This window comes from Ursus maritimus, unplaced genomic scaffold (assembly GCF_017311325.1).
Source record: "Ursus maritimus isolate PB19 unplaced genomic scaffold, ASM1731132v1 scaffold_5, whole genome shotgun sequence".
NCBI classification, from domain to species: domain Eukaryota; kingdom Metazoa; phylum Chordata; class Mammalia; order Carnivora; family Ursidae; genus Ursus; species Ursus maritimus.
The window spans coordinates 63,753,983-63,768,577 of NW_024426663.1; the positions used below are offsets into that span (position 1 = coordinate 63,753,983).

General features: G+C 42.3%; 1 protein-coding gene across 1 annotated transcript in view; it reads left to right on the forward strand.

Annotated features, from left to right (window-relative positions):
* FBN2 (fibrillin 2) overlaps window positions 1-14,390 on the forward strand; it is a 239,082-nt gene extending 224,692 nt beyond the window's left edge. The window contains 6 exon segments of the mRNA XM_040622515.1: window positions 1,203-1,319; window positions 1,931-2,059; window positions 4,080-4,199; window positions 8,354-8,585; window positions 9,750-9,921; window positions 12,481-14,390. Of these exon segments, the coding sequence (XP_040478449.1) occupies window positions 1,203-1,319; window positions 1,931-2,059; window positions 4,080-4,199; window positions 8,354-8,585; window positions 9,750-9,921; window positions 12,481-12,855 (1,145 nt within the window). The 3' untranslated portion in view covers window positions 12,856-14,390.
* The last annotated feature ends 205 nt before the right edge of the window (window positions 14,391-14,595 follow it).

The following is a 14,595-nucleotide window of genomic DNA, read 5'->3' on the forward strand; positions in this document are numbered from 1 at the left end:
GCAGGGAGAATTAAAGCCCACATGACAGCTGTTTGCTTCTTCAATAGCAGACCACACAAACTGATAATTAAATGAAATTAAATAAAACAAAAAATGTTGATGAGGGAAGAGATTGAAACAAATAACTGAAATAAGATTGCTTTTGCTGCTTAGCTAGGATTTTATTTCCTCTCAACTATCTTTATCACACATTTACTGCAGAAGATTGAAAATGAATGGGTGAATTTAATTTTTTTTTTTGCACAGGTATTAAAAGTGATTCTCAAACTAAATTAGACAATTACTGTAGCTGCAGTGCTATCTCATATATTCAGCTTTATTGTCAACCTCACCCGGATGAAATGACTGGATTGAGGAAATTCCTGTCTAACTAACTGTTTGACATACAGGTTATTCTTAAGAAGATGCAGTTTTATTTCCGAGGTATACCCAATAATAATTATTATTATTACAGCAAGCAGTACCGTTCTCTTGGATCTGTATAGCGAACCGTTATGAGTCAGTTTAATTTTGCATGTTGTTGTGAGTGCAAACAGTGTGTGTTTATTAAGCTTTAAAATCATGAATTAGTGTTACATACATCTCTTAGTGCTCGTACATTTATTTAAATATATTCTCCCATATTAAGTTTTAATCTAACTGCAATCACATTTCGAGTTTTCTGTTAGTATAGTCCAAATCTAAGTTCCGTTTATGACCGGAATCACAGATGCTATAATTTTGCCTCCTCTGGTCTTCATGGCGCTGTGTTCATTTGGACCCTCAGAGCCTGGCTCAGTGCTTGTTTTCAGACCTTCACCAATTTCCAGCTTCTGTTTTATTTTTACTTAACTGCCCCCCGCCCTTAAGAGAAATAAGTGACCAGCCATGTACTACGCTGTGCACTAAATGCAAGCACTAGAACCTTGGGATACTCACCTTGAGAATAATTCAAGGAAACCACCGTGACTCACCCATTCAGTTTCTATTTTAAGAGAACTCTGTGTTGCGTATCAGAGTAGCCACCCGATACCGTAGTATCGACGCTGCCGAGGCGGGAGAAGAAACTGCTCGCCATAGGCACGTGGGGGCCTGAGCAGCGTCCAGCAGAGCCCTAGACAAAGTGCTCCCGAGTAGAACATGCCCGCATCCTGTGGCTTCCTGGGCGGGGACGCAGAGCCAGGCAACTGCACCCATTTTCACTGGCTTCTCTTTCACCTCAGACCTTGATGAATGTCAGACCAAACAGCACAACTGCCAGTTCCTGTGTGCCAACACGCTGGGAGGCTTTACCTGTAAATGCCCACCTGGTTTCACGCAGCACCACACGGCCTGCATCGGTGAGACCCAACTGCACGTGGGAGGGCTTGCAGACTGTGGGTAGATGCATAAAAAGTGTACTCAAAATGGCAGAATATTGAATGGCTCCATGCTGACATTTGAAACCAGTATGGCGTAATGACTGGTCTGGAACTGTTGCTAATAGTGTAGGTGTTTTTCTCTAGGAACAGTATCCAGAGGAAGAACTGTAAGGTCCAAGCACACGCACAGTAGGCATATTCCAAACAGGACCGTTACATTGCATTGGGAACATAATCATATATGTTCAGACTAAATATGAGTAAGGGCTCATTGTGATTTTTAGAACGTGCTAATGGACATGGTAGGTTACGTTATGTTAGAAGACCAAGGTTAAGAGACTTTGAGTCTGCTTCATAAAAAACCATGTACGCAGTTGACCCCAGATCGTCTCTAATTTCACCTCTCTTGAAATATTATTTTTCTTGCCACTTTTGCCTCTAACCTGACAGTGGATTGTGGCATACATTTCCCTCAAGTTTTCACATATAAGTGAACTTAGGCTTTCATGCCTCACTTTTCACTTCATGTAGTGAAATCTGAGTCATGTAATGACTCGGAAGCTTGACACTCCTCCTTCCTGCTTTGCTAGACAACAATGAATGTGGATCTCAGCCTTCACTCTGTGGAGCAAAGGGAATCTGTCAGAACACGCCTGGAAGTTTCAGCTGCGAATGCCAAAGAGGGTTCTCTCTCGATGCCACTGGACTAAACTGTGAAGGTGAGTTTATTTGCTAAAAAATCCTTAATTGAATATAGCAAACTATTTTAACTTCCAAGCCACTAAATGGGAAATGAGATCATCTCAAAAGGAAAAAAGGATTGAACAAAATAGAACTCGGCAATTGATTTTCGCTCATAGATTTTCATATATCATTTGGGGGGCAGAGGAAAACTTCAGTGGGATAGAACAAAAATTCTATATGAACTGGCTTTTAAAGTAACTGGAGTCTTTACCTAATTACTGATCTAAAAAAAAAACTGAAAAGGAATTCTGTAATTCTGTAGCTCATATGGCATACAATAGTGTACAAATAGATCAGAAAAAAAGTGGACTTTCGTTCCATAACTAAATATGTGAAAGTGTAAGAAAAACAATTATCAGAATTGTAAAATATATGAAAAGCACGGGAAAGCGATGGCTATTTCCGTCTTATTTGTTCTGAAACTCCCTTATTCACTCTCTTCTCTACAATGGGCATTTTCTATCAAGCCAATACAATAGGTATTTCCTATAAAGTCCAGGAAATATTTAACTGGGAATAAAATAAGAATCTGTCTATACTCAACAAAATATTATACTGTTCTCCAGTATTTCCACTGCGAGGGCTAATGTAGAAGACTTGGAATCTTACAAAGTACCCATGCCAGAGATTATAAGACTATGTACGTCCCCTTCTATTTTTATAAACTATTGCAATTTAAGTCTTCATTGTGTTTAGTCCCCCTTTATTATTCTTAGAAATTTGTGATTCTGAATTCTAGAAATACATTGTTTTTAATATACTCTTTATAAGAAGTATAAGACATTTATAAATCTAATTTGTAGCCAAGAAAAATTCAGTTTTAAAGATTTCCATTTTAACATTTTGTATTTCAAGTCATTGAAACTTTTAAAGTCTGAACACACAGCTGCTTGCCACGTGTGAGTTCAGCCTGAGACCATCCACGTAAGATACCATGTATTAAGTAGCCATATAAATTTGTTATACACACATCAAACATGCCAATTTTATTTTACTCTTTATGGGTAGATTTCAAAGCCTCAGTTGTTATTCCAAAAGAGTATGCTTGTATGGACAAAGAAATTCCATATGTTGTAATAATTCCACATCATATCTAAGTACTTAAATTTTGCATCTAATTTCGAATGGTAATAAAAATTTTTGCATGCAAAACAGTTATACTTTTTAAGGTATCTCTGTAGTGCTTGCATCCTCCCAAACATGAGGATTTTATTTTTTTAAGATTTATTTATTTATTTTTGAGACAGCATAAGTGAGAGGGACAGAGGGAGAGGGAGAGAGAATTTCAAGCCACCTCTGCCCTGAGCATGGAACCCCATGCAGGGCTCCATCTCATGACCCTGGGATCACAACCTGAGCCAAAACCAAGAGTCAGACACTTAACTAGCGTTCCACTCACGTGCCCCCTCAAACATGACGATTAAATGTCCGAATCACTTTTGAATCTATTGGAATATATAATGCAAATATATTTATATCACCTACCAAATAAATCACACCATATGCAGTTAATCCATCCAAAATGTATAACATTTGTGGTTGCTGTTGGTGATTTGCTGAAGTTATTTCACGAATTGACAGGGGATGGACTGGTGGACAGTATAAGGGTGCCTGGGTGGCTCAGTCATTTAAGCGTTGGCCCTCGGTTTCGGCTTAGGTTGCAATCCCAGGGTCGTAAGATTGAACCCCAAGTTGGGCTTCATACTCAGCAGGACGTCTGCTTGAGATTCTTTCTCCCTCTCCTTCTGACCCTCCCCCGCCTCTCAAATAAATCTTAAAAAAAAAAAAAAATAGAATAAGGTGGATTCTTATCTCAGAACCATTCTTTGTATCACCGCTAAGAACCATGTGACTTGGAAAAACTCACAGCCTCTGTGTGTGTCTTGTTTGTTTATTAGTTACCCTGATAATAGCTAACCCAGGTTGCGTTTGGAGTACATTTAAGAACAGTAGAGGAAAGGGTGCATAAATATCCTGCCGGGATTGTTTTTGCAGATGTGGATGAATGTGATGGAAACCACAGGTGCCAGCATGGCTGCCAGAACATCCTGGGAGGCTACAGGTGTGGCTGCCCTCAGGGGTATATTCAGCATTACCAGTGGAATCAGTGTGTCGGTGAGTTCTCACTTGTTACATAGCATCTGCTTTTCTTACCTTAAAGTATCTTTGTGTAAAATGAACAAAGGTCGATGTTTCAGTGTAGCCTTTGAATCCTAGGACTTTAACACCAGTCCTTTGGACGGATGCATGGGGATCTGTGACACTAGTCTCTCTACTTGTGTATGTTTGAAAATATCCGGAATAAAAATGTTTTAAGTACCTAAAAGGTAACTCAACTCAAGCTTCATAATTATAATTTTCTACTAGATGTAATTTTAACTTTCTGAAGATGGTGTCAAGATTCATCATCTTCACCTGCCAAGGTCAGGGGGTTTTCATGATGACTTTCATAACTTTTTAGATTGTTGAAGAATTGCCCGTCCATCTCCCTCAGATAAATCTAAATGAATTCAGATCAGCTTAATAAGGACCGTCACTTGTGCTCTCCAGATTCGCACAGATTTAGCGAAGAAGGTTAAGTATTTGAAGGTAGAAAAAAGTACCTAGTCACAGCTAATTCTGTTGAATTTGTCTCCGGACAAAACTGTTTGTAAAATAAATATCCTGGCATTGATAATAGCCAATGGAAACTCTCCTTTTAAGGAGAGACTGATCAAAGAGAACGTTATTCTGTACTTGAATAGCCAGCTGATTTATTTAGCAGAGGCCTGATTGCTTGGCTCCATCTGAATGCACTGCGTGGAGCTGCCGTCCTACACGCTTGGACATCAGATGCTCGCACGGCTGAGCCCGAAGGGGAGCAGTGGTCCCGCCGGGAGCCAGCGGGGGCTTGCCTGCGCCTCTACGGGGATTTCAGTTACCCCATGCATCCACTCGATAAATTAATCTGATTTTATCCTTTGTGGTCTTCTCAAAAGAAATTCCTAATGACAGTTTAGTGAATTGAGAAGAGAAAATCAAGACGAATTTCAAAGAAGGGAAGCCAACTTGGGGAAAGTCACAGAGATGCTGTGGTCTTGTGCAAGGCCAAAGACAGATGCTTTGTCAGCCCACAAATAGACACTCGCACAGGGAAATGCAACAACCACTCGTGATCAAGAAGTTACGTGTCCAGGGATTATCAAGATGATGAGTTAGGCAGTCAAAATGATTTCATAAGTTTACTTCTTTTTCTCTTCACACACACATTAAAATGCTGAGTCATCATGTCCTGATTGATTTATAAACACAGTATAGGCACGCTCTTCAGAATAGAACAGTGCATTTGTAGTCAGCTGTTAAAACAGTTTAAAATAATTATATTGCTTTGCTTACTAAAAGTGGAGGGTCTCATAAATAACATGGACTTCTTGGTTAATTCTGTGGATCTTAAAAGGGTGATCTAATATTTCATAGGTGTCAGCTTATTAAATAGAATTCTCATTTTTAAACTGATCCTAAGTATAAAAAAGCACATATGGAGTATTAAGTTTTCTGAAGCTTCTGCCTATAAACATGGAGTGCAAAAATAGCTGTACCGTTTTGCACTAAATTGGTCTGACTTCAAAATCAAGGCTGTATGGTACATCCTAATTCCCCTTGGGGGGAATTCTCTGAGTGGGCACGTCCTCAAAGCGGTCACCCCACAGCAGCTCGCACAGTTTAACAGCCGGGATTTATTTTGAAAGGTTCTAGAGTCGTCCGTGCAGGGCTGAGGAATCTAGCTGGTGCCTACTTTAATTGCTGACTTCCTTGCTTTGAATCCACATAATTCCAGTTGGAATTTTAACCCAACTATCTGGCAGGGATAGAATTAAACCATCAGGAAATAATAAAAGCAACGAGTTTTCAAAAGAACAAGAATTATGATAAAATGCAAATTGAAAGACCACAAATTATTTTTATCTGTTACTGCCTGTGTGAATATTATTAGTCATTTCCTATGATTGAGGGGGGAAATGCAGAATGAACTATTTCAGATTTATCTGGATTCTCTTAGTAAATGGACAAAAGTGTTCAGAATCAATGCATCGGATAATTTAATATTACGTTGTTAATACTACTGCCAACTTAAGGGAAATGACAGTTCTTTATGTTAATACTGAAAAAAGGTTTTAATTCAAATGAATATTTGAAAGTATTTCCAGTCACTTGCCAGGGAACATTTATAACATTCTGGTACGTAGACTGTATAGTTTCTCAGATGTTTACAAGCATTATAATTATTCATAATTGAAAATAAGTGTTAACCTTTGGATATGAAGAAAAATTATGTATTAGTGAAGTTTTGGGTTATTAGTGTTCACTAACTTCTGTTTGCTTCTGTGGTCACTTCTAAATAATTTGAACACAGCTTAGTGAAGCACGAGTCAGCTCAAAGTATGTATCAAGCATGAACATATTTTCAAAGTGAGATGACCTAAATCCATAAAAATATACCACAATGTACATTTGTAACATACAAATATGAGGTATGTCATGGTACTTAGAAAAACATTACTTATTTTTAAATGTTCTTGTCAGTAGTATGTAAATGCCATTTACTCAATTGGTTTTGCCTGATAATTAGACACAATGTCTAATACTATATTCATAGCAGGATCATTTTGTTAAGTTGTAACCTAATTCACATTCTCGGTTATGAGAGGAATCCTGGATATAAATGTCAGAGTTAACGGTTAGAGCAGATAAGCCTTTGTGGCAGAATGCCAAGTCTTTTTTGGATTTAGAAATAAAACAGCAGTTATATCTATGGCATAGGCAGCCTAGTGATTAAGAATTCATTTAAATACTTTCTCCCCATGAAATGAAGGCTGAGAACTTGCACAAATTAATCATCGTAGGTTTTACATCCAGAATTCTCTATTTGTTGGCCTAATTTAATTCTGAAACTGTAGTCATGACACAGAAGTTGCCTCAGAATATCCGCCCTCTCAGTAACCTGGGAGCCGGACTCAACGACGTCACATTTCCCGTGTGAGAGGCCTCGGCAGCCGCGCAGCTGGGAGGCTCGGTCTGCATCCTTCACCATCATGCTGCGCTGCTGCAGACGGGCGCTTCCCTCCGGCTGCTGTGTCGTCTACGTACACACGGGCCATTTCCCCACGGGAGCTGAAACATAAACCTGTCACATGCTAGGTAAACAGATGCACTGGGCTCCAGGGGAGTCACAAGAATCAGAAAGAATTCCACGGAGCACATGTGACTTGTGCCTAGGGTGAAATGTGGATTACAATAAAGCCCAAAGGAGTCAAGCCACATGCTATATATCGAACAGACAGTTAAGAGCAAAATTGTTATCTCCAAAGTTAAAAGCACAGTCGGGCTCTGATTTTGTAAAAAATAAGAGCAAGTGAAAGTATAACCTATTATTATCCTGCAGGCAGGAATTTACAGTGGCAGGTTAGTTATTAAACAAGTAAAACCTATGTCAGCTGATGGCTGGGTGCAAACCTCTCTTGGAAGACATGGTCTGCACCTTAATGGATTCTCGAGTAGCTAAAAGCATCCTAGATCTTTGGGTCAAAAGAGCCCGTTACTGTTTCTTTCAGTTATTTTAATTCAGAATATTTAAATGTTTATACATATTTTCTCCCCATATAGAATGAATTTGAGAATTGCTGGGAGAATATACGTATACCCAGATACGGGTTTTTTTTTAATTGAGACGGAATTCACATACGATAAAATTCATCTTTTCAAAATGCATGCAATTCAGTGATGATTAGTATATTCTCACCAGAGTTTGCAGCCATCACCGCCACATTTTCACTGCCCCAGAAAGAAACTCCATACCCACAAGCAGACATTCTCCATTTCTCCCTCCTTGAAGCCCCTGGAAACTAGTAATCTACTTTCTAGCTCCACGGATCTGAGATTCAGGCTTTTGAAGTAACCTTTGGTGCAAAGAATAGAAGATTATTCAGTAGAGAGACTACAAATGTCTGTCCCCAAGGGCCACCATAATATTGAGAAACAGCACAAACAGAAAATATAAAAGGGTAGGGCATGGCTTTTTTAAAGCCATGATTTAGGCGGACTTGTTGGGGTTTGGTATTTTGGTGTTTTGGTTTTTGTTTTTTACTTTTGCCAATCAGCCATCAGAATAAACATTTTCTAAATATAGTTCTAGAGATATTCCCCGTAAAACCGTCACCACTGTGAGACTCAGCCTCTTCATACATGGCCCCCCGCCTCCCACGTAAGAGTTTCTTCCTCTGTCCCCCTAGACGAGAATGAGTGCTCCAACCCCAGCGCCTGCGGCTCTGCCTCCTGCTACAACACACTGGGCGGTTACAAGTGCGTCTGCCCCTCAGGATTCTCCTTTGACCAGTTCTCCAGTGCCTGCCACGACGTCAACGAGTGCTCGTCCTCCAAGAACCCGTGCAGTTATGGCTGCTCCAACACGGAAGGGGGCTACCTGTGCGGCTGCCCGCCCGGGTACTACAGAGTGGGACAGGGGTAAGGCCGCCCCCGCCTCGCACACAAGGAAGCAGGTGTGGTCCTGGCGCTGCAGGGAAGTGAACGGTGGTTCAGAGCCCAGGAGGCAAAAGCACTGCTCAGAGGACTTAGGGTCTGGGAAGAAGAGCCACCAGGAAGGTACCTGGGTTAGGTCAGTGCAGCAGGATCGCCTCCTTGCCTCCTTCCCCTTATACAGGTAGCACTGCCTTCCCCCTCGGAACAGCCTGAACTGATTCAGTCAGATCCCTCAAGGCCAGAGACAAGTAAATGCTTAAAAGTGGCGCTCCTATGTTGTCACTGACACCTGGGTTATAAAGTACGAGTAGAAATGGCTGCGCCCCAGATTTCTCTATGAATTTAGGCAAGTGCTTGCCCAGTGTTCCCTAAGGAAGGAGTCTGTCCCTCCCTTTGGTCATCTGGCTTTATACTGCACAGAAAGGAGGTGCCTGGTTCTTGTGGCACCGTCTCCACAAAGCTGGGTTCCTTCCAGCGAATGGCCCTCTCCCAAGTGAGCCGTCGCAAGTGCTCTTGGCTGCCAGCATCCTTGCATGCAGGCAGCTGGCTCTCTCAGCACCGAAGATGGGAACGGACGAGTCAGTCAGGGTCACCTTCCCCAGAAGGAGCAGTGAGTGAGTCAGGCACTGAGGGGTGGGGACTGATCTGTCTACCACTGGTACCTAATAACCAAAGTCTTGGTCCAGACAAATACCCTTTAGAGCCAACTCAGTGACTCTGACTGTCCACAACGGGAGCTCAGAAGTCTCAGGTGTTCAAGCAGAGAGCTTTCTCAAGAGCCCAAGCACAGGCTTCCACCTTAATAAAGCAACAGAGACTCCCTTAACGTTCTCTTTGGAAATTCATAATTTGCTTTTTTTTTTTTTTTAACCTTCCTGATTTAACTACACCTGAGTGTTTCAGTCTAATTAGGATTGAAAATTGGAGAAGCCTGGAGCTCACTCTCAGAATTTTGACGTTCAGAATGAGGAAGAACCTCATGCATTAAGTGTTGGAGGAAAGAGTTACCAAGAGTATTAGGTTTTCATGTTCATGAGCTTGGAGTTTACTTTGGTAGTTTCTTGTCTCTGAAAAGTCTCTGCTCTACCATTGGAAAACTGTGGTCACGGTTAATGGTAAAGTCTAACCATGCCTTCTCCTTGCACATAGCCACTGTGTCTCAGGAGTGGGATTTAACAAAGGGCAGTACCTGTCCCTGGATGCAGAGGTCGACGAGGAAAATGCTCTGTCCCCGGAAGCATGTTATGAGTGTAAAATCAACGGCTACTCTAAGAAAGACGGCAGACGGAAGAGAAGTGTTGGGGAACCCGAACCCACTGCTGTGAGTACACCTCGCTCTGTCCCGTCACAGGATTTACATAGGCTCCAGCCTCAGCGAAGTTCAGCCTTTCTTGTGATGTTATAACTAAATTTACAGACACAATATGGCAGAGACACGTTAAAATGAGTGGCATTATTAGCTCAGAACACAAGGACTGGGGGAAAAACACTTTAAGATTCACGGTTTCAGATCCTATGTTTTTGTTTTTGATTTGTGCCAGAGAAAGAAAAGGTGGCCATCTAGGAAATAGCAGTTTTGAAATGATTCAAAAAAACAAGTTATTTCAAATTTGTCCAGTTGTGTTTTAAACAACTGTAGCACTAGGCTGATCTAAATTTTCACTAGACAAGCCAACCAGCTCTCATATTCTGTGACATTTGTAAGTGTTCCTTCCATAAAAAAAATTATCTCCAAATAGTGTGTTTGTAAGGAACTGGAGATCTGAACAGCCTGCTGGTGGTTCTTTGCTGTTGATGGCATTTAACTGAGTAGTTAAAAGGGAGGACCATGACTGTGTGGTTCCGAATGTTCCCTGGCCCTCCCTGCTCATTACCCGTGTCACATGGGGCATGTACACTTAACCTGTCTCTACCTCAATTTCTTCACCTGTAAAATGGGGATAAAAATACTTACCTTGGGGTGTGCCTGGGTGGCTCACTTGGTTAAGTGTCTGACTCTTCATTGAAGCTCAGGCCTTGATCTCAGGGTTGTGAGTTTAAATCCAGCTGGGCCTACTTTAAAAAAACAAACAAACAAACAAAAAAAGATACTTTGAAGGCTGACAAGAAAATCGAGTTGACACTGTGAAGCGCCTGGAACATTGGCTGACATTAGTAAATGTCCCCAAGTAATACCTGGTATCCAAAGATGGTGGTGGTTTTCCCAAAGATCAGGGTGGCACCTCCCTCTTCAGTTAACATTATTGCAGAATTCCCCCACCAAAAAAACTCTAGGCAACAACTAACTGGCTGTGTGGGTTGGGTGACTTGCTTCATTTTCTGGGCCTCTGAAACTTTTCTGATCTATAAGGCTAGATTTCTCTAGCCAAAATGTCTGTGGTTCTACTTTATAATAATGAGCAGGCCAGTATTAGATTTACCTTAAGTTGACTGATGTACTAACTGCTGTTTAAACATGGCGATTCAGATATCCATCAAGTATCCCTGACAACAAATCCAGAAATTTCGCTTATGAAACCTTCCCGCTGTGATACTGGGGACAGGGTTCTGTCTGATCACTGATGGGCACTTTTTTTTAAAGATTTTATTTATGTATGTATGTATCTATCCATGAATGAGAGAGAGTACACATACAAGTGGGTGGAGGGACAAAGAGCTAGGGAGAGACAGAATTTCAAGTAGACTCCATGCAGAGCATGGAGCCCAGTGCAGGGCTCAATCTCATGACTCCAAGATCACGGCCCGAGCTGAAATCAGGAGTCAGACACTTAACCAACTGAGCCACCCAGACACCCCCTGACGGGCACTTATGTGCCAGCAGAACCAAGTTCCTACTTAAAGGCATCCACTCAAAGCTTTAGATTTTTGCCTAACAAATAGCATTCTAGGGGCACCTGGGTGGTGGTTAAGCGGCTGACTCTTGGTTCTGGCTGGAGTCATGATCTCAGGGTCCTGGGATGGAGCCCCACATCCAGCCCTGTGCTCACCGTGGAGTCTGCCTCAGGATACTCTCTCCCTCTCCCTGCTCACTTCTGCCCCCCCCCTCAAATAAATAAATCTTAAAGAAGAAAAATAGCATTCTAAAACCTCCCACCCCTCTGACCAAGTGAGATATGGTTTATCTGGGTCCTGCCCCGCTGGTTTTTTACCACCTAATTCAAACCCAAGCCCAGGACTCTGCGGGTCGCTCTGTCTGCACTAATGGCTCCCCGTAAACACACTGCACGCATGGTTGTGGGAGCCTTACAAATCAAGCCGGGCCTTCAGAGTGCAGATCGCCCTGGGGATCATCCTGCTGTTGGCCAAGAGCTGCACATCTACATTAGGATCCAACCAAAAAAAAAAAAAAAAAAAAAATTACATGAGAGACTGTGGACTCTGAGAAACAAACTGAGGGCTTCAGAGGGGAGGGGGGTGGGGGAATGGGATAGGCTGGTGATGGGTAGTAAGGAGGGCACGTATTGCATGGAGCACTGGGTGTTATACGCAACTAATGAGTCATGGAACTTTACATCAGAAACCAGGGATGTACTGTATGGTGACTAACATAATAAAACATTAAAATGAAAAAATTACAATCATAAATAATTTTTTTATTAATAAGCTTGCTATTCCATAAACTCATCAAAAATAGTTTGAAATGTGAATGCTGTCTGTAGGCTCAGCCCTGTCACTCGACCTGGATCGGTGAATGAGAGGCTGTAAAGATCTCCAGGCCATGCTCTGTGGCACTGACCTCTGCCCCCGGCTGACGGTGGCATACAGGGGTGGAGAGCACAGAGAGTCACCCCTGTGGCTGCAGCCCCAGCAGGAAGCCCCTCCCCGTCCTCTGCGTGTGCCCTACAATCTCTTCCCACATCCTTTCCTGCTCTTTCTCCAGGTTGAACACATCAGCCTGGAGAGCGTTGACATGGACAGCCCCATGAGAATGAAGTTCAACCTCTCTGGCCTTGGCTCGAAGGAGCACATCCTAGAACTCATGCCCGCCATCGAGCCCCTAAACAACCACATCCGCTACGTCATCTCCCAAGGGAACGACGAGGGCATCTTCCGCATCCACCAAAGAAATGGGCTCAGCTACTTGCACACGGCCAAGAGGAAGCCCGTGCCCGGCACGTACACACTGGAAATCACTAGCATCCCTCTCTACAAGAAGAAGGAGCTTAAGAAACTGGAAGACCGCAACGAGGATGACTACCTCCTAGGGGAGCTGGGAGAGGCGCTCAGAATGAGGCTGCAGATTCAGCTCTATTAATCCTTACAGACTCGGTTCCAGGCTCCAGTCTCTGCACAGCCAGCCTGCAGAAGCCTCGGAGAATCCGTGACTAATTGCAAAGAGGGAAAAAAAGACAACTTTTGTATCTTTCCTCCCTGTGTCAGACTGCAGAAGGTTGACCCTCACAGGGAGGGGTAATTGAGACTCTGGTATGGCCAAAGATTTGAGTACAAAGGCAACCGTGGTTACTGTATTTTTTATATAACTTCACTTTAAAATATATTAAAAGGAAACTAAAACTAAATGTTCAAGAGATCAACATATGGCACTAAATGCACAAAAATAATGTGAGCTTTTTTTTTTCCTGTTAGCAGTCTGTAACACTTTGGGTATTTTGCTATAGTTGCTAATTAAAAAAAATATAGATGTTTATTTATTTTTAATGCAGTAATATATGGAGAAATGAACAAACTATGTAAACAAAAAGGGAAACTCACTTGTTTTTCTTTAGATTTATAAATTTGAGCTATTTCTTTTAGAGGTGCTTTTTAAAAATCCAGTAGATTCAAGAGAGGTTTCCTTTGGTTTTCTGCCAGTGGTTCAACTGGTACCCATCTGATGATTTTAAAGAAAGCCTCCCAGAGCTGTAAGGGCACTGTAATCAGTAACGTAAAGGACGGCAAGGTCATTAGATCCTTCAGAAAGGAGATGGAAGCCAGAGCAGCTCGTGGTGACAACGATCGTCCCCATCACCAGACACACCAGGCAACCGAAGATGAAGCACAACCGCTGTAGCAAAATACCTTGACTGCTTGTGAGAACAGTAGCGTTGCAGGCCAAACCGTACTGTATTTCCTTCGTATAACCTCGCGGAAGCACGCGTGCTCCCCACAACACCTCATCCCCGCCCAGGGGGGCCGCACCCCCGGAGGCCGCCGGGGCGCGGCCGGTCCTCTGCAAAGGAACGCCCGGCGTTCTGTAGTGTTTGGTGCTGTCTTAGATTCATGGTGCATTTATGATGTTCAAGCTGTTTCAGGATTGCCATATGTGCAAACAAATCATGCAGTACAGCCGAGGAATATATGTTGTGTTTTTTTTTTAATCCATTTTTTTTTTTTAGAATTTTCATTAATACTGTAGTTATACACCATATGCCTCGTTTTATCATAGCCTATTGTGTATGAGAGATGTTTGTACAATGAATTGATGTTTAGTTTGCTTTAGTCATTTAAAAAGATTCCGTACCAGGACGTGCTAATAGAAGGACGTCCGCGCGTACTTCTCAACCCAAGAACCTGTCCCTGGACCAGTGACCAAACCTCATATGTGAAATGGCCAAAGCACATGCAGGCTCCGGGTTGTTCCTCTCACACCTGTGCTGACCAAAGATTCATAACCAATTATATCCAGTTGGGGGTTTTGTTTTGTTTTTCTTAATACCTAAAAAAAGAAACAGTGTAAATTTGTAATCAAGTGTTTGTGAGGAAAAACTTATGGTTTTTGGTCTTGTTTGTTTTTGTAGGTCTATGTATCAAATATGACACTTTTCTTGCAATAAAGCTTATTTTGGGGTAGTTGGCTGGCTGAGTGTTTTGTGAGACGACAACCTCCACTGCGCTGGTGGGAGGCACTGGGGGCTTTGCCCATGGAGACCTGTATGAAAGTGCCCGACGAGAGCCAGGCACAATTACCGGAAAATGAGAGAATGCTGTCCAGTCTGTGACATAGGCGTGTTCAAGTGACAACGACCATGTAAAGTCCTCTTCAAGCAGAGGACAA